The sequence below is a fragment of the Peromyscus maniculatus genome, chromosome 8 (assembly GCF_049852395.1).
Source record: "Peromyscus maniculatus bairdii isolate BWxNUB_F1_BW_parent chromosome 8, HU_Pman_BW_mat_3.1, whole genome shotgun sequence".
In the NCBI taxonomy this organism is placed as follows: Eukaryota; Metazoa; Chordata; class Mammalia; order Rodentia; family Cricetidae; genus Peromyscus; species Peromyscus maniculatus.
In genome coordinates, this window is record NC_134859.1 from 82,454,512 (window position 1) to 82,476,678 (window position 22,167).

General features: G+C 53.9%; 1 protein-coding gene across 1 annotated transcript; it reads right to left on the bottom strand.

Moving 5' to 3' along the window:
• Nucleotides 1-130: 130 nt before the first annotated feature.
• Nucleotides 131-18,530, bottom strand: Ngfr (nerve growth factor receptor). Its single transcript, XM_006971927.4, has 6 exons — nt 18,327-18,530; nt 11,826-11,967; nt 8,423-8,782; nt 4,705-4,957; nt 2,915-3,075; nt 131-2,308 (listed from the first exon to the last, which is right to left on the bottom strand). The coding sequence occupies exons 1-6, from the start codon at nt 18,399-18,401 to the stop codon at nt 2,004-2,006; spliced, it is 1,296 nt and encodes a 431-aa protein (XP_006971989.2). The 5' UTR covers nt 18,402-18,530; the 3' UTR covers nt 131-2,003.
• Between the last annotated feature and the right edge of the window lie 3,637 nt (nt 18,531-22,167).

Sequence of the window (22,167 nt, forward strand, 5' to 3'; positions counted from 1 at the left end):
GCGGACAGGAACTTAGAACACTGGAGATTATAAGGGCTGAGAGTTTGGGGGGAGGGACCCTGATCTACACATTCAATCCTGACTAACAAAACGTGGGTGTTTCCAGAAAAAAAAAATTCTCCTGGCACCATTTTTCTTTCCTTTTGTTTTTTTTTGCTCTTTAATGTCCATCATTTATGTTTTATGTGTAGGTTTCGGGAAGGCCCGAGAAATGCTTATACAGGATGCAAGGGGGAGGTGACGGGGACAGTGAAGGGGGTCTGGAGCTGGAAGCTGCCAGCTGGGAGGGTCAACGGTTCCGTCTTGACCCAAAGTAAGGCTGGAGAGACCCCAGAACCAACCACATGCTAAACTCCCCACTGCCCCCCGAACTTCTGGGGAAGAAAATAAATACACAAAGAATATCCCACTCCCCAAGTGCCTGGATTGAGGTCCATAAAAACGCCACCCGTGTACAATGTTGCTAGTCTCTTTTCAGGGTTCGGAGGACCCTGGGTGGGGAGGGGGGGTGGTCAGTCTGTGCATACCCTGCCTGGAGCTCCTTCATGCTAAATAGAGGGGAGCCCACCCATTCCAACAGCAAGCAAAACAGAACAGGCCAGGGAGGGGGTGAAAACACCACTGAGACCTCATGCCCCTTGCTGGCGGTGCTCAGGAAATCAGTCCTTTGCAGAGGCCTTGAAATTTCGGAGAAACCTGCCACAGGCCACAGGCCAGCATCTGGTTTTTTGGTTTTTTTTTTTTCTTGCTGCACTCTCCCACCAGCCCGCTTATCTTCACTGTAGCCTTCTGGGTACAGCCAAACTCAGGCTTGGAGAAGGGGAGGAGTATGAGCATTCCTCCACGCGCAGGGCCTTGGAAGACAGACGCCAGCTCAGACACAGCAGTCCTTGGCCTGCCAAACCCGGGGGCGAGGAAGGCGGCCCCCATGAAGCTCAGCTCAGTTCCCTCCGATGCTTTTCTGGCAGCGACCCCCCAGCAGGATCTAGTCTCAGCCCAAAAAGAGCATGGAAAAGCAAGATATCTTATCGTGTGTGTGTGTGTGTGTGTGTGTGTGTGTGTGTGTGTGTGTGTGTGTGGTATTGGGATGGTGGGGTGGGAGTCCTTGGTCCCTGACCTCTAGGGCTGATTCTAGGGGCCAACGTTGGCTCCAGGCCTATGCTGAGAATGAGGACACTAACAGATGTACCACCCTGCAAATGCCATGTGGGTAAGCCTGACAGAGACAGAGGAACCCCTTTCCCCAAAGCCCTAGCCTGACTCCATTAGGATGGGCCAATGGACCAGGCCTTGGGCAAACAGTTCATCTGCACAAGGCTTGGGTAGGGGCCTGGAAGTGGCAGAGGGTGGGACAGACTTGGCTTCCGGACATGTCGCTGAAAGTCGCTCCATCCCTGCCATCACGCACACCTGATGCCCTCATTCAGAGAGGAGGACGTCAGTTTCCGTTTGCTCTCTCTGCTGCTGGGTGGGCTGAGCCAGTCCCTGCCTCTCTAGCCTGTGTGTAAGGGGGGAGTGTGGACTGGCTTTCAAGCCTGCCTTCAGCTCAGAGGGGCCTGTAATCCTGTTTATCTTTGGCCAGAGCGGAGGAGGGAGGGACTAAGGAAGGTCTAGCCCACCACAGTGCCCCCCGTTCTCCAGTTCACAGTGTGGAGTCCATGACTCTGGCTCTTTAGTGCTGCCTGAGTCTCTGGGGCGCCCCTGTTACCGTCTCTGGTGTCAGACCCCCAGATCTGACACCGCTAAGGGGCGGGAGAGGGAGAAAAGGCCTGAGGCGGTCATGGGGCAGGACAGGCTTGGGGTGGTCCTGCCTCTCACCAGAGAGGAAGTGTGGTCAGCAACAGGGCTATGGTGTGGGGAGCAGGGCTCAGAGGCCCTGCACAGAGGAGCTCGGCTCTGACTGCTGGGCCACCCCAGGGGAAAGGGGACGTCTCTGTGGGGGGCTGGCTAGAGCATCAGATGTTGGAATGTGGGGCAGGACAGGGGCTCCCCAGCCTGCGAGCTCACACTGGGGATGTGGCTGTGGACTCGCTGCTGCACAGACTCTCCACAATGTCAGCCCTCTGGATGCGGCGCAGGGCGGCTAAAAGGGCATCGAGCGTTGCGCTGTCCTGGGCACCCCAGCTGGCCATCAGGGCTCGGACTGGGCAGGTCTCGTGGGTGAAGGAGTCTATATGCTCAGGCTGGTAGCCCAGCTCGCCTGCCAGATGTCGCCAGGTGTCCCCTGCCGAGCCTTTGAGCAGCTTCTCCACCTCCTCACGCTTGGTCAGGGGCAGGCTGCTGTAGAGGTTGCCATCACCCTTGAGGGCTGCAGAGGACAAGAGCAGGTCAGTCCCTAACCCTGGACCCTCTTTCCTCCAGTGCACATAGAGGGTTGGGCCAAGGCGGCGAGTTGGAAGCAGAGCAATGGTCAAGATGAGGTCCTAGGTAGGTAGGGCCTGGGTGGGAGGGCTCTGGGCCATGCTGACTCACTGTCTCTTCCTCACCCTCAGCTCCTCCGGCATCATCTTTTCCACTAGCGTCCCCTCCCCCCACCCCCCACCCCCAGCAATCATCAAGGCAGAGAAGGGCACAGGGCTCTTCAGCTCCAGACAAGTGCAGCAAGTGTCCTAGAGCCCGGCTAGGGGCTGCTAATTAGGGTACACACTTAACCACTTGTTTCCTAGAAGTCCAGCGCAGGAGGCTAATTGCAGCTACTTTGGGCAGTGATTAACCCCCAGGGGGGACAATTAGCCTGATGAGTCTGGATGCTCCAACTTGTAAAAGCCTCCATTCCCCCAAGTCATCCCAGGGGAAAACATTGCCCTTCCCAAGTCCCCCACCCCAGCCAGCCTCTCCTACCCGTTGTAACCCAGCTAGTCCCTTCTGTAGTCTAATCATAGCTAAACCCCCAGTCATTTGCCTTCCCACTCACCCTGGCCTGAGGCCGTCTGTGTATGGGTCTGCTGGTCGTGCAGGCTCTGGCTGTCCACAGAGATACCACTGTCGCTGTGGAGTTTTTCTCCCTCGGGTGGGGGCGTCTGGTTCACTGGCCGGCTGTTGGCTCCTTGTTTGTTCTGTTTACAGCTGTTCCACCTGGAACCCAGGGGCAGGCCAGGTCTCCGGGTGAGGGGTTGTGTCAGCCAGTGCAGCCAACACAGCCATGCCGATGGTCCAGGCCAGGGCCACGGCAGGTGCCCTCCAAAGTATCTAAGGAACTTGCTTTTTTTACGTCAGTGGTTCTCGACCTTCCTAAGGTTGCGACCCTTTAATACAGTTCCTCATGTGGTGGTGGCCCTCACAACCATAACATCATTTCTGTGGCTACTTCATAACTGTAATTTTGCTATTGTTATGAATCATCATTGTAAATATCTGATGTGTGGGTGGTCTTAGGTGACCCCTGTGAAAGGGCTGGTCAACCCCACCCAAGGGGTCACAACCCACAGGTTGAGAACCACTGCTTTACACGCTTTTATCTAAAAGGCTGAGAAGTGAAAAGGTGCTCATTTCTGCACACACACACACACACACACACACACACACACACACACACTGAATGCTCTATAGGCATAGAAGAACTTGGTAAGCATTCAGTAAATGTTCGCAGAACAAACAGTACATAAATAAATAAATGACTTCCTAGAAATTCCACTTTTCCCAATCTACCGTTCTAAAACAATCCCACATGTGAGCAGCAGACACACACACACACACACACACACACACACACACACAGATTTCCTTGGCTATTATAAACAATAACAACAATAAGAAAAAACTGAAAATAAACCAAATGTCCATCAGGAGAGGACTGGCTAACTATATTACGGTCCAGGCATGTTGCTGAATGGGAGGCTGTAAATGATCAGACAATCTGAGTTCTGAGGAAAGCTCTCCTGAGGGGGATTAGGAGGGGAAAGTGCATTGTAGGTGAACGGTGTGTTTCCACTGAGTCATTAGGGCAGCTCTCCATGTCTACATATAATTATAAAAAATTCATGTGTGAGTGTTTGTATTTTTAAAAAAAAATACAGTATAAACAGCTGGGAAAGTGTTATCCTGAAGAGATTTCCCACAAGATGGGTAGGATTTGAGGAAATAAAGCGAGGCTTTTCCTTCTTGCTTTGGAAGATATTGGTCTTGGGACTGGGGCGATTGCTCAGTGGTAGTAAGCTTGCTTGGCACGTTCAAAGATCTGGGCTCCATCCCCCGCCTCACAAAACAAATTTGGTCTTGTTTGCATTTGCTTTTAAAAAGCATGTATTACTTTGATGATTTAAAAAACAAAATACAAAAGAGAATGGGACAACCATTTATAGTTGAAAAATGCCTTCTGGGAGTTTTTCTATGCCTTGAATTCCTTGATGTGGGTACCACAGAAGCCCAAGGGTGACATGGGAATTTGAGGGTGACATGAAAGCCAGAGTGATTTAGGAAGAGAAGACTCATGTATACCCAGAAAACTGTGGGGTGAGTGGGGTTGGGGGCAAGGATGCAAGCAGCCAGAGGTGGCAGGAGTTAAGGAATGGGGGAGCAGCCTGGGAGTGGGGAGGAGCTGGAGCCGGGACAGGAAAGGGAACTCTCTAATGTCACTGCCCTCCCCCAACCTGCCACACCCAAGGGTCAGGCACAAAATGGTGAGTGAGGATGGGTTTAGGGTTGAATTCAAAGAGTATGTGTGTTTTCAAATGTCCCCTCCATCCTCACTGTGTCCCCTCTTACCTCTTGAAAGCAATATAGGCCACGAGGCCGACAACCACCGCAGCCAAGATGGAGCAGTAGACAGGAATGAGGTTGTCCGTGGTGCCTCGGGTCACTACAGGCTGGGAGCTGCCCATCACAGTGGTCACCATATCTGCCACCGTGCTGGCTACGGGGTCTTGATCTGGAGGTGCCTCAGGCTCCTGGGTGCTGGGGGCCGTGCTGTCCGAGCCCTCTGGGGGTGTAGACCTTGTGATCCATCGGTCAGGGATCTCTGGGGAACAGGACCACAGGAGTTAGGACCTACCCAGGCCTTCCCCTTAGCTCGGGCACTCCAATGCCTCATCATGAGCCTCCAATCCCCGGTCCCAGGCACATGGGGCCAGGCTGTTATGCATGGGGTTGGGGGCTGGGACTGTGCACACGAGTCACGTGAGTGGAGAAGGGCAAGGGCTGCATGACCGGAGACTGATGTCAGTATGGAAGCTTGCCTTCCCCGTCCAGAGAATGGGCTCTCTGAGAAGAAATGGTCTCTAAGAAACTTTTTGACTTGGGCTGCGGAATCAGAATTCTAGTCTCTGTCCAGCAGCCAGGCACGAGGCAAACACACCAAGAAGCCTGAGCTGTAGCGATGTTTCGAGCTGGAGCAATGCCTCAGTTGCTTGAAGGGATGTAATTTTGCTGGCCTGGTGACCAGGGCCCTCCGGAAGGATGTGGCACTTAGGTACCTGATCAGAGATGCTGCTTGGATCAGAGATGCAGGTGGCACTCAGCCCTCTTTCCTGTCTCAGATGCTCCAGGCTGGCACCAGAGGTGGAGAGTATAACTAACTGGCTTGCCTCCTCCCAGCCAGTCCTTGTCCAGTGGCTGGCATGTTGTTTCATGTGCTGCCTGACCCCCAAACAGCCTGGCCCTGGCACCTAGAGAAGACTGGGTCAGACAGCTGGCACCCTTGTTGGCAGGAAGCAGACAGCTGGTGGAGGGAGGATCTAAAAAGTAGGCACTGCCTCCTGCCTCAGAAGGAGCAGTTCTGGGCTTGGCCACCCATCTAGGCATGCTCATGCCATTCGGGCACTGCCAGGCTTCCTGGCAGAGGCCCCGGCCCCTCCTGGCACGGGTGGGTGGGATTTTCCATTCTGCCACCCAGCCAGAGGCAGTGCTAGAGGTTGTGGGCTCTGGATGATGGCCTGGGGGATACTTGTCTGGGCAAAGCAGCCTGTCCCATCCATTCTCACTTCCCACGCTTGGGGCAGGCATGCTAGCGGGGTTAAGGGGAGGACACCTTGCTACCCAGCTCTGTCCCGCCCAGGCTACATTGTGCCCACCCAAGCTGGAGTTGAGGCTGCCCACTGGTTCTCTGGGCCTCCCCGGCTCGAGACAGAAATGCTTCAAAGGCCCCATTTTCAGCACCTTCTGAGGGGTAAGGCCCCCAGATGTGAGTCTGGAATCCATCTGGCTGGCAGTAGGGAGAAGATTGCCATCTGCTGCCCGGTCCCACCCTTCCCCCATCCCAGTACTGGACAGGGCTGGAAGGGGAGCGATGGGAAGTGGAAGAGACAGTCCTGTCTGGGTGTTGGACCCTAGAGCCTTCTTGTGACGTGCTAGGGTAACAGGGCCGGTCGGGGGTACAGCCTGAGCCCCGGGGCTGCAGATATGACCCAGTTCAGATTGACAGCCCTGACCCTGATGCTGACGTGGGTGGGTGAGGGGTATAGAAATGAAGGAGCCTCGGAGAAGGGCTGAAAACAGTGTCGAGTGTCCAGGACACCTTCCCTCACCCTCTCCAGCCTCTCTGATGGGGGTGGAGACGAGATCCAGATGTGGCCCTGTCCCCTAGCATTCCAACCCGCTAAGCCCTTGGCAGGTCCTGACAGCCATTTCCGGAATGGGAGCTATCAGGAGGAAGAGGGAGCAGGTGACCCCTCCGAAACATCAATGTGGCAAGGGGGCCGGGCATCTGCCCCAAGGCTGGGTGAGTCACCATGTTGACACCTGAAATGTATATGCAGGAAAGTATGCTACATTGGACTAGACTGTCAACTCAAGAATCAAATTCCACTTCCTGAAAGGGATGCTTGGCCTCCGGGCTAACATTTAACCCTTCGGAGGTTGGAACAGAAAGAAGAACAATATAGGGATAAACATTCCTCCAGGGTACCTTCTGCCAAGATGTCTGGGAAAGTAGGGTGGCATCTGGGAGGAAATAACTCCCTAAACAGCGAGGTCTTCTCCTTTTCCAACTAGACCCTTCCTTTACTCATCACACCCCTGACCCTGTACCCCACTGGTTGATTCAGACCTGCCCACGGAACTGTGCTGCCCACTGGCCTGCTGCCTGGCTGTTGAAGCTCTCTCCCGGCTCAGCCTGGCTTCTGGGGCCCATGAAAATCTCCACCAGAGCCACCCGGGGCCTATGCCCCACGGCATCCCTCTCCACCTATTCAATAAAGAACACTGCAAACATATTGAGGTCCTCAGTGCGGCTTACCAGCCTTCTCCACTCTGTTACTTGAGCAAGCTGAAGTCTGGGTATGGGGGGTGCTGGTTGTGAGGACCTGGGCCCCATCTACCCCCTGGCAAGGACAGGGTCCTGTATCTTCTACTCAGCTAGAGGCTGACGGAAGGCAGAAACCGTGCTGACTCTCTCAGAATCTCCAAAGCTGGGCCTGTCTTCTTCCTTCAGGAACTAGGGGCTGGGTTGTGGGGCTCCCCTCACTGGACCAGTGCCAAAGGCCATCCCTCTCCAGGAAAACTAGGGACTCCCTAAAGAGATGGCACTCTTGCCTGCTCCCTGTGAGCACAATCTGAGGTTAGAGTTCATAGAAAAACCGGTCCATGGGCGTGGCCACCGGCTGATGGACAGAATGGAAAAGCACCGCCCACTTCCCTCCCAGTCCCCTCTGAGATGAACGCTACCAACCAGTGACCATGGTGGCTGTGCCCTGGCTCCCAGGTGCCTCCTCCTCTCCCAGGATCCCCCTATCTCCTTCAGGTGAGCTGTCTGGATAAGGCAGGCCCACCCAGCTCCTACAGCCCCCGGTAGACAAGAGCCCTCCAAGCATGTCCCACCTTTTCCTACCCACCCCCAGCCCATATTTACCGCTCCTCTTTTGTTCCACAAGACTACTTCTCTCATTGCCTGGCCATTTGCAGCAGCCAACTCCATCTTACTAAACTGCCACAATGTTTCCACCTCATCCCCAGACACCAGGAGAGGAATGTGCCATCTACCCCAACAACCCTATAGCCATCAAAACCAGGTCCAGAGCCAAGAGTAATCTCCCTGATGCCACGCAGAGCTGATCTGATTTGGGATTGCTACAGGCATCATCGTCACCTGCATCTGGCCTCAGAGCTGCAGGGTCCTTACTCCTGCAGGTCCCCAGCCCCACTCCAGTTCAGAAAACCTGCCCCACGCTAAGGAAACCTGCATCTATAGCTCCTTCCAGGTGCGGTTTGTTGTCCATGGAATCTCTGGGAGAGGAGTTAAGAAGACTTCTTCAAGTGAACATCTAACTTTCCCAACGTCAGTCCAAAGAAGGACTTAGTGGAAAATGGTTTTGCAGTGAGGTCGAATCTGGAATCGCCACCTCTGGGCATTTATCAAGAGGGAACTCAGGCTCAAAGAAGGTGCTTGCCGGATGAAGGCCCGCCGGGGCCCTTAAGATCCCTAGAGGGCGCCCTTCCTCACCAATCCAGCCCTGCACCCCCACACCGCCCTGCCGGGAACCACGCTCACCCTCGCACTCAGCGTCGGCCCAGGGCGTGCACTCGCGTAACTGGCGCTCCGTGTCCTCGCACACCGTGCAGGGCAGGCACGGGTCCACATGGTTGGCTTCGTCTGAGTACGTGCCCTCTGGGCACTCTTCACACACTGTGTTCTGTTTGTCCTGGCAGGAGTACACGAGTCCTGAGCCCACCTCGCACACGCTGCACGCCTCGCAGCGGCCAGTCTCCTCGTCCTGGTAGTAGCCGTAGGCACATCGGCACACTGCATCATCTGCCTCGACGCAGGGAGCGGACATGCTCTGCAGGCCCAGGCACTCGGTGCACGGCTTGCACGGCTCGGTGGCGCTCACCACATCAGAGAACGTCACACCTGAGGACAAAGGCACAGAAGGGAAAGCATCAGCCTCAGAACTTAGTCCCTTGGAAGGTGTTTGGGTCGCTTGAATACAGGGCTGGAGTCCCTCCTTGCCCAGCCCCAGCTAGAGCTATTACCGTGTCTCAGCCTCGCTTTCTTACTGACCTCCACTCCCTTTTCTGCAGTCCCTCAGCCTCAGCCTGTGGAAGCTGGTGTGGCAGCCTACTGGGAAGGAAACCAGGATCCCCTCTCCAGAAGAGCTTGAGGGCTCCTGAGGTCCCAGCTCTTCAGGTAGCTTCCTGGGCAAGCCTTAGAGTTCCCAGCCCGGTACCTAGTTCCCAGCATGATTAAAGAATAATGTGAATGTGGGTCCTATCCAGCCTCCCGTGGGAGCTGTGCACCCACGAGCCTCTCTGCCCCAGCTGTCCTTCTGGCCCTCTTCCCATGGGGCGGGGGTGGGTGGCAGGGTCAAAATGGGAGGGACTAGGAGTGACAGCAGACTTTCTGACCAATAACCATACTAACTGCTAACAGCATGGCTCTTAAGACCAGGGCCTGTGCTCTGAGCAAGACAGTCCAGGGACAGCAAGAAAGACAGAAGCTAGAAAGCATCAGGGACTTGCACGTATAGTTCCCTGGCAGTATAAAGGAGTAGTTTCCAAACTCACTCTGGACTCACTGTGAAGTAGGGCATGTGAACTCTGGAAACTCAGGGTAGGCTGTGTGTGTGTGTGTGGGGGGGGTTGTTCCTTGCCTCCTGAGAAGCGATCAGGGAAGGGGTGGACCCAGCTCTCAGTCCCTTCCATCCCAGGGAGAGAACTCTGTACCACCATGAAGACAGGAGGAGCTGTCTTTGCTCAGGGTGTTGAAGAAGCTGAGGACCAGAGGAGGAGGGAGGGCTTGGCATGCGGAGGTGAAGGTAGAGAGTATGGATGCGGTGGGGAATGGGACCTGCAGTGGGACCCCATGTTGACACCGTCTAAAGGCATCGGGATCATATCCTGTCAGGTGTGGGTGCGGCAAAGGATGGAGAGGAGTTAACCGGGCAGAGTGGAGACAGGAGAGAGAAAACAGAAGGGGCCGGAAGACTGCAATACACTTGCATTTCTAGTCACTTCTTCTAGAGGTACCCAGGTTTCTTTTCCTAGGGATGAGGCAGATCTGGCTTCAAAACTCACTTCCATCACTTATTAAGTCTGTGACTTAACCTTTCAGAGAATTTTCCTTTCTCCGTGAAATAGAAAATAATAACCAGGTATGGCGCTGCACAGGAGGATCGTGAATTCAAGGCCAGTCTGCTCTACATGGTGATTTTTGAGGTTAGCCTGGGCTGTATAGCAAGAACCTGTCTCTGAACTAAGTAAGTAAGTAATATCCCCACCCCCATAGGGTTCTGACGAAGAATAAGTGACGGGCTCCATGGAGGAGCAGTGGTAAGGACAGTGGTCTTTGGTGGTTGAGATACAGACAGCAGAAAGCACCTGTCTAGCAGGACATCTGACCTCTCCAAATGAGAGGGTGCTTACGTGGGGGTGGGGTGGAGGCTAGTCACACTGGATGGAAAGAGCAAGCCGGCTCCTGGGAAAAATGCAGAAATTAGCCGGAAGGCTCCTGGGATTAGGTTTTGGATGGTGTGAAAACTGTGGTCTTTTTTGGCAGAGCATGAAGGCAGGAGCTTAATAGGCTTCCTAGTGGAAACGTCTTTTGAGGGTGGAGGGAAAGTCCGCTGGGGTCTCCAGCCCATAAAGTAGGCTTGTAAAAGCAGCCTGTTAACACAGCTGGAGGGGAGTGTGGCGGGGGGACCCAAGGGGGAGGAAAGAGGAAGGGAATGAGGTGGGGAGGCTGCTGCAGCCCCCTCTGAGCTGCCCTTAGTTCCTGTTGCCCTTCCTCTTCCCTAATTCCTGACATGGCCCTCCCCTGAGCTCCGAACCCACCAGCTGCTGAGAAAGGATGCACAGGACACAGGACGGAGACAGAGCATGGCCTATGGCATCTACATCCAGGCAAAGATGTTGACTCTGCCTTGGGATAGACTCCATGAAGCCAAGGCAGGTCAGGTACCACCTTCGGGGGTGGGGGTGGGGGGAGGGGGGCTTCCCATCCAGCCCAGGTGTCCTACTGCTGGGGATGGGGTTACAGAAGTCACAAGCACAGGGATAGAAATACATGTGTTTGAGAACACTAAGGAACTGGGGTTGTCTGAAGATGGGACAGACTCGGGAGGGAGCATACTGAGGTAAGACTAGACTGACAGGTAGTCTCAGAGACCCCGGCTCTGTATTCTGTTACTAGCAGCCCTCCGAGTGGGGACTGAGTGCCAGGCAGATGCAGGATCCCACTGGCAGCAGACAGGGAAGCAGCTCTGCCCTGGGCACCCGAGGCAGCAGCAGAGTAATGAGGTACCTAGCAGCAGAGACCAAGATTCCCGGTCCCACAGGACACAGAACTCTCTTGAGGATGAGAACAGAGCTGTCACCCTTCTCCACCACTCCTGGAAGACGGGACTCCTTCCTTCTGAAGCAGATGCCAGGTAGCTCCCCTCTGCTGTTCCCACCTGGTGCCATCCCATAGTAAGGACATCCCTGTGCTCCAGCCTCTATCCTTCCCAGCATCAGAAAGCTACACAAGAGTGGCCTGGAGGAGGGGCAGCCACACCCTCCCAGGATCCCCCAAGGTCAGTTTCCCGGGCAGCCAGGTTTGAGTCTCCTTCCCTTCCCCCAAACCCACAGAGGGTAGGCTGCAACCATTGATCTTGCAGTGCAGAAGGTATTTTTAGCTGGCCTGAGCATCAGCTTCTCCTTGCCTGGCCACACTCTTCTACCAGCCTCTCTGCTTGGGGGCTGGGAAGGGGGACCCCTTTGGGGGACCCCCCACCAGGTCCCCCTCCCCTGCCCACACACTCCCCCATATACTCAGCATCTCTCTGCCTCTTATATCATATCCTGCTCACTTCTGGTGACCATACAGAGGTTGGCAGGGGACCTGCCAGGAGGTGGAACACGTACAAGGTCTGTTCTGTACGTTCTACACCTTCCCCCATTTGCCATCCTATACTCACTATCCAGGCAGGGTTCACACACGGTCTGGTTGGCTCCACAAGGCTGGGCCACACCTTCGCCCAGGTTGCAGGCTTTGCAGCATTCTCCACTATGGGTGTACAAGCCTGTAGGACATGTCCCCTTGGCACCTTCAAGGGACACCTAGGTGGAAGAAGATCAGAGGGTCAGCCTGGCAGGAGAAGGGGGGGTATCTTCCAGGGGATCAAACACCTCCCTCTTAATACCTTCTATTGGAACCACCTGGGCTGGGATGAGCTCACCCGGGAGGCATTAGGAGGATCAAAGCTGGCAGGAAGGAAGGCTGTGTGTGTGTGGGGGGGGGGGGGGGGGATAGTGTGCCCTTGACTGCTGCTGGGGTGTGAGGTCACAGCCTCAGGGGCTAACCTTCTGCAGAGTTCACCTTGGGGTTACAGCCCCTCATGGAGCCCTGAGGATACGCCACGTGGGGAGGGCAGCCTGAGACCGACATCCACAATGGCTGGACAGGTTGCAGCTTGTGCAGGGCTCCCGGCCAAGGGGGCCAGTGGAACTGAAACCTGGCCTGAACTCCATTGGCTAAGCCTCACACCTGCAGGGCTGCGATTACCCAGCGGCAGGGCCTTTTCCTAACAAAGGGGAACGGGGTCCTTCTCCAGGTCTCGTTCCTCATATTAAATATCAAAAGGGAGTTGTCTATGTCCAAGAGCAGAAGGCCAGAGGCCTGGGTTCAAATCTAGACTCCATCTAGACTGGAGGTCTCTGTCCTGCCCTGGTTTTCCTTTGGGAGCTGTCACCTCTCTGCAGATAGAGACAGTGACAGCTTGGTGCCAGAGCAAAGGACAGGCTGATGGGCAAGTCTGGCGCCAAGACAGGGAGAGAGGGATGCCTGTTATCAGTAGCTGTTCTCACCATCCAGCAACTCTGGTCCACCAGAGTTGACTTCCAGTCACTAGCCTGACTCCATCGCCTCCCCTCGCCTCCCATGTGGCTCCTGGGAACAGGGCTGGAACTGGGGAAAGGGGAATCAAATTCCTGCCACTAAAGCGTCTTTGCTCATGGATGGAACGACTTAGCACCAGATTCCCCAGAGGGAGGGGCTGCAATGAGGCTCGCTTTGTTTCTGTTCCTTAAAGAACGATCTTAATGTCTAATAAAACTCCAAAGCCTTCTCTGCAGGCTCCAGACCTTGCATACACACACACACACACACACACACACACACACACACACACACACACACACACACGCCATTTGATGCCGAGCAATTTGGGCTCTTGTCATGAGACCAGGGAGCTTTACAAGGTTGCTTGGGCATTCCTCTACAGCTTCCATGCTGGACAGATATTTGCCAAGATACCAAAACAAAAGCCTGTGGTCTCACCAGAGTTTGATGGGAAAGGAAATATAGAAGTTGGGGGATACTGGGTGGTTCCCTAGGGGCAACATGGTCTCCATGAGCCCAGTAGGAACAACGCAGGCAGCACAGGAAGCTGCCACCATCTCCTCCCAAGTGCCAGCAGCAGGAGCGAGCGCTGGCTGGCAACATCTGCAGACCAGGAGCCCTGAGGCGAGCTTTCTTCTGGAGCTGAGATTCCAGAAGGGTCTGTTCCCATTTCCTTTCATCACTTAGGGCTCTACTTAAATATCACTTCCTCTAGGAAGTGTTCCTGTCATCCCCACCCCTCCCAGATTAGAGGGACACGAGGTTGACCTTCTATCTCCTGCCCTACCTGGCACAGAGTAGGGCACCAATGTTTGTAATTTGTGTGATTTCAGAACAGGAAGCTGCATGTGCCTTCAGTCGCCTACAAAGTCTGCAAGGCTAACTTTGTGTCCTCGGGGGCAAACAAGTGTGCTGGTGTCCTCCGGTGTCTTTCTCGGTGACCTGGGGGCTGCACCCTGCTCTGCCTCTGCAGGTCCTCCATCACTGGGGCACTGGCTGTTAGCACCAGCGATTACTCAGGGCTGCAATGCAGCAGTGCTCTCGTGTTCTTGGTCCCAGATGACCACATTTCTTGTCATTTTGTCAGCTTTTTGATAGTTTTCCTGTCCCTTCTCTTCCTGTCAAGGTATCAGTTGTCACTTCTTGCTCCCTATCATACTGTGACCAGAAGAGTCCCTCTCCTAGAATCATAATGTGTCAGATCTAATGGAGTCTTTAAAATGATGTCACTGGACTTGGTTTAAAAAAAAAAAAAAAAAAGCTGTCTGGGAGCCAGGTGAATAAGGCCTGAATAAGGGGGTGCCAAGAAAAGAGGATCTCCAGTTCAAGGCCAGCCAGGACTACACAGAGAGAAATGGAGATGGGGGGGAGGGGGAGGAGAGAAAAAAGTGTGTGTGTGTGTGTGTGTGTGTGTGTGTGTGTGTGTGTGTGTGTGTCTGTGTCTGTGTCTGTGTCTGTGTGTCTGTGTAGTAGGAGCTGACACAGAAGAACAGTACCTGAGTCAAACATTTGAGCATAATCACTGCCCATTCCACTTCTCCAGTTGATGTTAGGCCCTCATCAGTTAGGGCCAGAGTGACAAACAGGTTTTTCATTTCTCTCTGCCTCTGTTTCCTACCAATAGGGTAATCAAGACAGCACCTGCTTCAAACTACTGTATTAAATGAATGGGTGAGTATGGGTCAATGTTTTTTAGAACTCTCCTTTTAGATGGGTGGGAATGGTAGCCTATGCCTTTAATCCCAGCACTGGGGAGGCAGAGGCAGGGGGATCTCTGTGAGTTCCAGGACAGCCAGGGCTCTTACAGAGAAACCCTGTCTTAAAAAACCAAACCAAACCAACCAACCAAACAAACAAACAAACAAACAAGCAAATGACTCTTCTCTATTCCGGTGTGTGTTCCCTTTGTGGACCTGGGGTATGTACCATGCCCCACTAAACCGAGGTCAGCAGAGAGTTGGAGAGTGTGAGTTGGGGGTGAAGCTGTATGGTCCTTGTGGGAGACATAGTAGCTTTGGGCAAACATCTCTGCCGAGATCCTGCTCTCTCCATGCCTCCCCGCTCCTTTCAGGACTTGTATTTAAAGTTGAGGCCACATAATCAGCATCCACATCTGCACTTGATTTATGTCCTCTATCATAAAATCCTAGATTTGCTGCAAAATAGTCTGTGATTTTGAGCATCTTATTCTTCTGAAATCTCAGTTTTCCTATCTAAAACACTGGGCCGAGTAAGATTCCTGCACTGGGCTGCTGTGGGAACTGAATGAAATAATGTATGCAGATCTGTCTGGCGTACAGTAGGAGTTCAATCAATGGTAGTTATTGAGGAAGTAGCATGTCTTAGGGAGTATGAGCGGCTGACCCCAGGGAAGTCAAAACAGAAAGGGAGCCATCCGCCAAGCAGGGAAGTGTGACTAGAGTTCAGGCTAATTGCTCCAAAACCCGATCCAAATTGAGCAATGTATCAAAGTGACAGACCCATTTGCCTGATAGTTATATCTATTACATTTATTCATTTCCAAGTTGATAGCATGACTTCTCCATCTTTCAGAACGTTTGCCATCTATTTCTGTCATTGCAGGGCTTTTCAGTGTTCGGTCGGAACAGAAATCACACCAGTGTTTGCAGTTCTATGGATGCTTCCATGGGCTCAATCCTGACCGTTCACAACAGCTTCAGAGAAGGCTCCTCGGAGAATAAAAACCTGGTCCCAGCGGTATGGGGTAGGAGAGGTTTTCCACAATCTGGAGAGCCTTAGATAGATTCAAACCCAGGGATGGGCATTGGCTTCCAGCCCCACGCCCCACCCCTTTGGACAGTCACTGAGTCATGAGAAGGAGATTGCTGTTGATTCCTTAAGAAGCTGCCTTGTCTCCACTTGAGGAGGGGCGAGGGCTCTGGCCACGTGGAGCAGGGGAGTGGCTCAGTTCAGAGGCACAGGGCACGGCCTAACCCACCCAGCCAGTGGCAGTTCAGGACCACACCCCCTTTCATGATCTGTAAGTAAAGGGAAGCTGAAAAGGAACTGCGCATGAGGAAAAAACCAGAGCCTTGACTCCCAGCTTCCTACAGGCCATCTCTGTTTTCCGACTGGGGAGCCTGGTGTCCTGCCTAAGTTTCCTGGGGATCAGCCTCTCACCTGTAAAATGGGAATAACTAAGTTTACCTTGCTGGAACCTAAGGAGTATACAACGTAAAAGTACCTAGGACGGTGCAGGTCGCGGAGTAGGCACCTCCCAAACGTTATTATGTCCTCTCTTCCAACTTATCCACTAGGGAGGAAGCCATGCGCTGGAACTAGGCTGAGCTGGCCAGGTAGGGTGGAGGCTTTTCCCTCCGGGAGCCGCCTCACCATCCACCCTCTGCTCCAGCCCCGACACTCACGCTGCCCATTTGCTGCCTACGCTGCTGCAGCCCTATTAGGAGCATTAGCCAGCCCGGAGGCTCCGGTTACAGACGTCTGAATGACAAAGTGCCTCCATTACCGGCGCGGCCCGCCAGCAGACTCGCCGGGATGCGCTCTGGTTTCAACACTCTCTCAGCGGCGCAGGAAGAGGCTGGACCGCTGAACTGGCTCATACCGAACAATCTGGGGCAGAGGTGGAAAGTAGAGCCCCGGGGGCTCAGGTCCGAAGGTTCTGTTCCAGGTCCACCTTGCTGAGGCCTCCTTGCGCGCCTTTTCTAAACTCAGGGATATCCTCCTGTCCAGGTCCAGAGGCCACGCCCTCATCTCTCCAGGATCGGGACCACACAGCGCCCAAGGCATCTCTAACCAGGGACGTTAGTTAACAAACACCCTTGCAGCCACTCCCAAATCCCCGGAGGAAGCCTCAGGTACCGACAGCTCCAAGGAACCGGGTTTGGGCTTTGAGGATGAAACCGACGCTTGAAGAAGTTCTCCATCCTCTGGATTCCACCTCTGCCTACCCCTTAGGATGGTGTCACCCTGCTGTGAAGTTGACCCCCACCCCCACCCCAAGCTGCACCCTTGAGTAGAGAGACCACAGAGCTGGAATGAGGTGAGGGTCCATCCAGCCACAGGACTCTGGCCCAACTTGCTTGTGAGATCTTGGCCAACTTGTTTCAACTCAAAAGTCTCTGCCTCCCTTATCAGTAAGATGGAGCTTTGGGGGCACGGTGCTCAGATGAAGAAAACGGTGGTGGGAAGAGTGAAGATGCCACTTTCATTGCCAACCTTTCTTAAGATCTGATCAGAAATACCCAGAGTACTCGGGTTCTTAGCAAGACCTGATGACCGAGCTGGAGTTGGTGTCTCTGAACAACAATACGACCGAATCCGAGGCATCCAAGCGGCCACTGTCTCAGCCTAACCAGGTGTGGGCGGGATGATGACCCTATTAAGTTCTGGACCGGAAGGAGCTCGAAGGGCGCAGAGCCGGGGGGAGGGGGGGCTGCTTAACTTAGAAGGGGCGCAGTGCGCAGCCCCAGGCGCGCACGCAGCTGCTAACAGCAATCCCGCACCCCGCAGTGCCCCCTGCGGGTCGCCCGGAGCTTGTGCATTCCCCGAGCTGTGCTCTGCGGGAACCGTCACCGCCTGGAGCGCCCCAGCGCTCCGCATCCCTAGACCCGGCAGGCGTCAGATAGGGTAGGGGGATGCTGGCTCTGTCTCTCCCGGTCCACTGCTTTGCTTCAAACCGTGTGAAAAGGCTTGCCAAGGATCCACTCTGGGAACGGATTTGTCCCAGTGAAGTGGGCGCTCGCTTCCCAGCCTGGGATGCCCAGCTGCAATTCTCGGACTGGGCGAGGCCGCGAGAAAGAGCGCTAGAACCCACGCGGGAAACGTCTGTGTCTGGGCTGTCCTCATCCCACTGTCCTTGAGTAGGCAGGTGGGGCCCCGAACACTTTAGGATACGCACCGCTTTCCATCTCTCTACCTCTTTGGTGGCAGTTTCTTTTCTGCCCTCCTTGAAGCCCACTTCTCGCTCTCCAACCTCTCTGCCACTCCCGAATCGCTCCCTTCGACGCCCCTCCCCCCTCATTGTCTGGCCGGTCCCCATTGTCCATGCCCGGTCCCCTCTGCCTCCAGTCCCTCCAGCCGCCTCCCCCATTGTTCCATCGCTAACCCCTCACATCTCTAGCGCCGCTCTCATCCCCCCGCCCTCCTTTCTCTCCTCGGTTCTGTCCTACAACTCCCCAAGGACTAAGATGCTAAAGGGAAAAGTCCTCTCGAGATCCCAGAATTCGCATGCCGTCGTCAAAAGAACCTAGGCTCCCGTAATTCCCAAACCTCCTTCCGAGAAACCCCTCCCACTACCCTACACCGTCCTCACCGCAGTACCCAAAGACCAGCTGCTGCAGCAGCAGCACCAAAGACCAGCATGGGTGTCACAGTCCTGTCCGCATCTCTATCCTGGGACTGGGTCGCCTCTGCGCTCTCAAAGTCCCAAAAGCTTAGAAGCGCCCCTGTGGGCCACGGCATCGCAGCTCCTCCGCCACCCGTTCCCAGCATCTGGGACCTAGACGCCCTATTCTGTTTCCTGGGTGGTGGCACTCGGATCCCCTTGGGGTTCGGCTCCTGGAAAAGGTTAACAGGCGTCCCTCCCGCTACCACTTACCCCTAGAAGCAGCAGCAGCAGCAGCAGCAGCAGGCGTGACCGGTCCATGGCGCTGCAGGCAGCACCTGCCCTCATCGCTCGCCTCCGGCCACAGCGCTCCGCTTCTAGCTCAGTCCGCTCTGCCGGCCGATGGGCTGCGTGCGCTGAGCTGCGCTGCGCTCCAGCGCCTGCTGCCCGCCGGAGCTGGCGGAGGCTCCACTCGCTCTAGATGCCGGCGGGCGGGAGCAGCTGGGTAAAGGCAGTGCAGCAGCCCCGCCTCCTCCCCGCCCAGCCCGCCCAACTCCCCCCCACCCCTCCGGAACCGCGCCCGCCCGGCCGTTTCGGGGTGGGGAGTCCGGAGCAGCCAAGGGAGGCGTGCGGGAGACCGCGCCCGTGTGCCCCGCTGCAGCTTCTCTAGGGGCTGTCTGTCCCACGTACTCAGTGCGCTGCCGGTTATGCGGAGCATTAATATGGGATGCTGTGGATCCAGCGGGGGGCCATTGCTCTCCTACTGATGAGGCCTGCCTCAGAGCTCACTCGCTAAAACATCTTCAGCCTCTCTCTTCCTAGTTCCCTACCCATCCCTCATTCTGGGAATGCTGCTGCCCTTTTGAGATTAGCTCTACACCTTATTCCATCCCGTCCCCTCTACTGCTTCCCACTTGTGGAGCAAGGTGTTCCTTGGGACGTTCAAGGTGGAATCCATCCCAGTATCATAATTCGGGATCTCCCCCCCCCCCTCTCTCTCTCTCTCTCACACACACACACACACACACACACACACACGGGAATTCTCCCAACACACCTAGGACCTCACACATGCCAACCAGGCATCCTATCACTGAACTGTATCTCCAGTCTTTCAAAGCCATGAGCTTGAAGGAGTCACAGGTGTGCACATAAAACCCAGGCGTACACAGATGCACTCACACGTTCACCTGTACATGTGCTCATACACTCACACTTGCCCATACCATCCTCAGGCATTAGTATAAACCTACTCATCCTACAAGGGTCCCTAATACAGATCAGACATACATCTGCGCACACATGATGTGACATTCACGTACACACCCACACACATTCACAAGTGTACAGTGCACAATCATACTCAAACAAGCCCTCACCGGTATTGAGCACTCAAAAGCGTATACATTCCTGAGTGTACAAACCATGCATAAACACAGTTACCTGAGCTTCTGAGCTTCTGAGCTTCCTAAGATGGGAACAGTAGTGTCTTCTCTGCTACAGTAGGTGTTCAGTAATGAATGCTCTGTAGAGGGGATTTAGTGGGAAAGTGGTTGAATGGACTCTACATTCACATTCTCATTTCATCCATGTACTGTGTAGGCGTTCTGAGGATCAAACTTGTCATGTCTGGAAACCTGGCACATCAAATCATTTGTACACCAGAGAATGTGCAGTCTTTCAAGAGAAACATCACCCCGCCCTTTTGGGTTCCCAGACAGCCAAGGCCCTGGTTCAGAGCTGTGGAGGGGACAAGCCTGCAAAGCCTATCCCAACACCAGATGTTAGCCATGTCTGTACTCCAGTTTCCTCTTTGAAAATATAGTCCCAAATAATAGAAACAAGGGACAGACCAAGAGCATTTATAAACATTTCCTAGGTCACTTTAAACTTAATTCATTCACTGCAGAGGAAAACAAAACAATCCTGCGTAACCAATAAAGTTCAGCAGACAGTCCCCAGGAAAGATGGGCAGGCATCATTGTGGCTTTGAGCATTCACATTCATGAACCACCATGGCTGGGTGTAAGAGTCTAGGCGGCAAGCAGGACCTCAGAAGTCCCTGAGGACCCGCCCCTTCCTCCTGGACAGAGATTACTTCTAAGATGTCCCCTCCCCCAAGGCTTTTACAGATCTGCCTTGCTCTCCACTGAATTCATGGGAAGCAGGAAAGAGAAGCATTAGTACTTCTAGAAGCATCGAGCTGCTTACTACCAGCCTATTGACAGTGTGGCATTAATTTAAATACTCCCGTTATTAATTTATGATCCCAGTTACTATTATTGCCAAGGTTATCCATCTCAACACAATTTAATATGACCCATACCACCATGGCTGGGCCTGGGTTATTAATAATTTCCATGGCCTTGATCATTTAAGCCTTACTCCAACAATTACAAACAGCAATCGTTACTATTATTAGCAGTATTTCTATGATTAAGCTGAAGCGCAGGCCTGAGATGTATTGCTGAGTGCCTGCCGGCAGGGAGAGTGGCTGGGAAGGGTGCAGAAGGAGTGTGGTGTTGGGAGTCAGGTAGGCCTGGGTGAGAAGGCCTGCCTCCTGCTCCATTGCCTGTGCCAGCATTGCCTTAGGAAGGCTACACCTTCTCTCCCGGCCTTCACTTTCTCATCTCTAAGATGGGGCTTTGAAGGAAGATAACAAGGATCAAACAGAGCAACGCGGTGTCCATCACAGGAGGGGCTCCGTCCTCTCTTGTTCGCTCATGTGTGTTTGTGGGGTGCTCACTGTGGAGCACTCGCTATGGAGCACTTGCTACCGCCCACCCACACTCCTGGGCACGGGAGATTCAGCAGAGGACAAGACCTACCGTGGAACCGCCGGACTAGATCAGCGGTTCTCAACCTGTGGATCGCGACCCTTTCACGGGGGTCACCTAAGTCTATCGGAAATATCAGATACTTACATTATGATTCATAAAGAGTAGCAAAATTGCAGTTAAGAAGTAACAAAAGTAATTTTGTGGTTGGGGGGTCACCACAACATAAGGAATTATATTAAAGGGTCAAAGCATTAGGAAGGTTGAGAACCACTGGTCTGGATAGAGTATTAGTTATTTATTTATTTTTTATTTATTTATTTTTATTTTTTTATTTTTGTTTTTCGAGACAGGGTTTCTCTGTGTAGCTTTGCGCCTTTCCTGGAACTCACTTGGTAGCCCAGGCTGGCTTCGAACTCACAGAGATCCACCTGCCTCTGCCTCCCGAGTGCTGGGATTAAAGGCGTGCGCCACCACCGCCCGGCGAGTATTAGTTATTTAATGTGAGGGTTATTTTGTAATGTGACGCTTTAGCACAGCCGTGATCAGAATGTTCCTTTGCTGAGATCCCCATATCACCATGACCACAAACACCTGCCCCCAAACCAGTACACACCACTATGACCACCATTGTCATAATCACCACCATCTCCATCACCGCCACGGTTCATACCATAACAGCTGTCTCGGTGAATCCTAGCAGGCCAGGATCTTCTCACCCCACACCGCCCCAAATCATCATGACCCTGACTATGGCGATAACCTTCATTGTCGACGAGACTAGATTAAGAGGCACTGGGGCACCACCCTGGGTGTTTTTATGGTTTTTCCCAGAAAGTTTTAACCGTGGAAGAAGGAAGCCACCATAAATGTGATAGCATCTTGCGGGCAGGTATCCCACACTGAATTCAAAGGAAAGCGGGGTGAAGTACCTGCATTCCCGGCTGCTGATGCAATGTGCCCCCCTCATGCCCTGTGCTCCTGCTTCTGTGCTGTGCTGGTTTGAAAGAGATGTCCCCACAAGTCTCAGATGCTTTAATAATTGGTCCTCAGTTGCTGGCTATTTGGGAAGGATTAAGAGGTGTGGCCTTGTTAGAGGAGATGTGTCACCATGTCACGGGGATGGGCTAAGGGCTTCAAAAGCCTTTGGGCATCCGTGAGTCCTCCCTGCTTCCTGTCTGTGTATCTGAAATGTGAGCTCTCAGCTACTGCTCCAGCATCTTGCCATGACCGACTGCCTGTTGCCATGCTCCTCACCCAGATCATCTTGGACTCCTAGCCCTCTGGAACTGTAAGCCCCCAATAAACCCTTTCTTCTAGAAGTTGCCTTGATCATG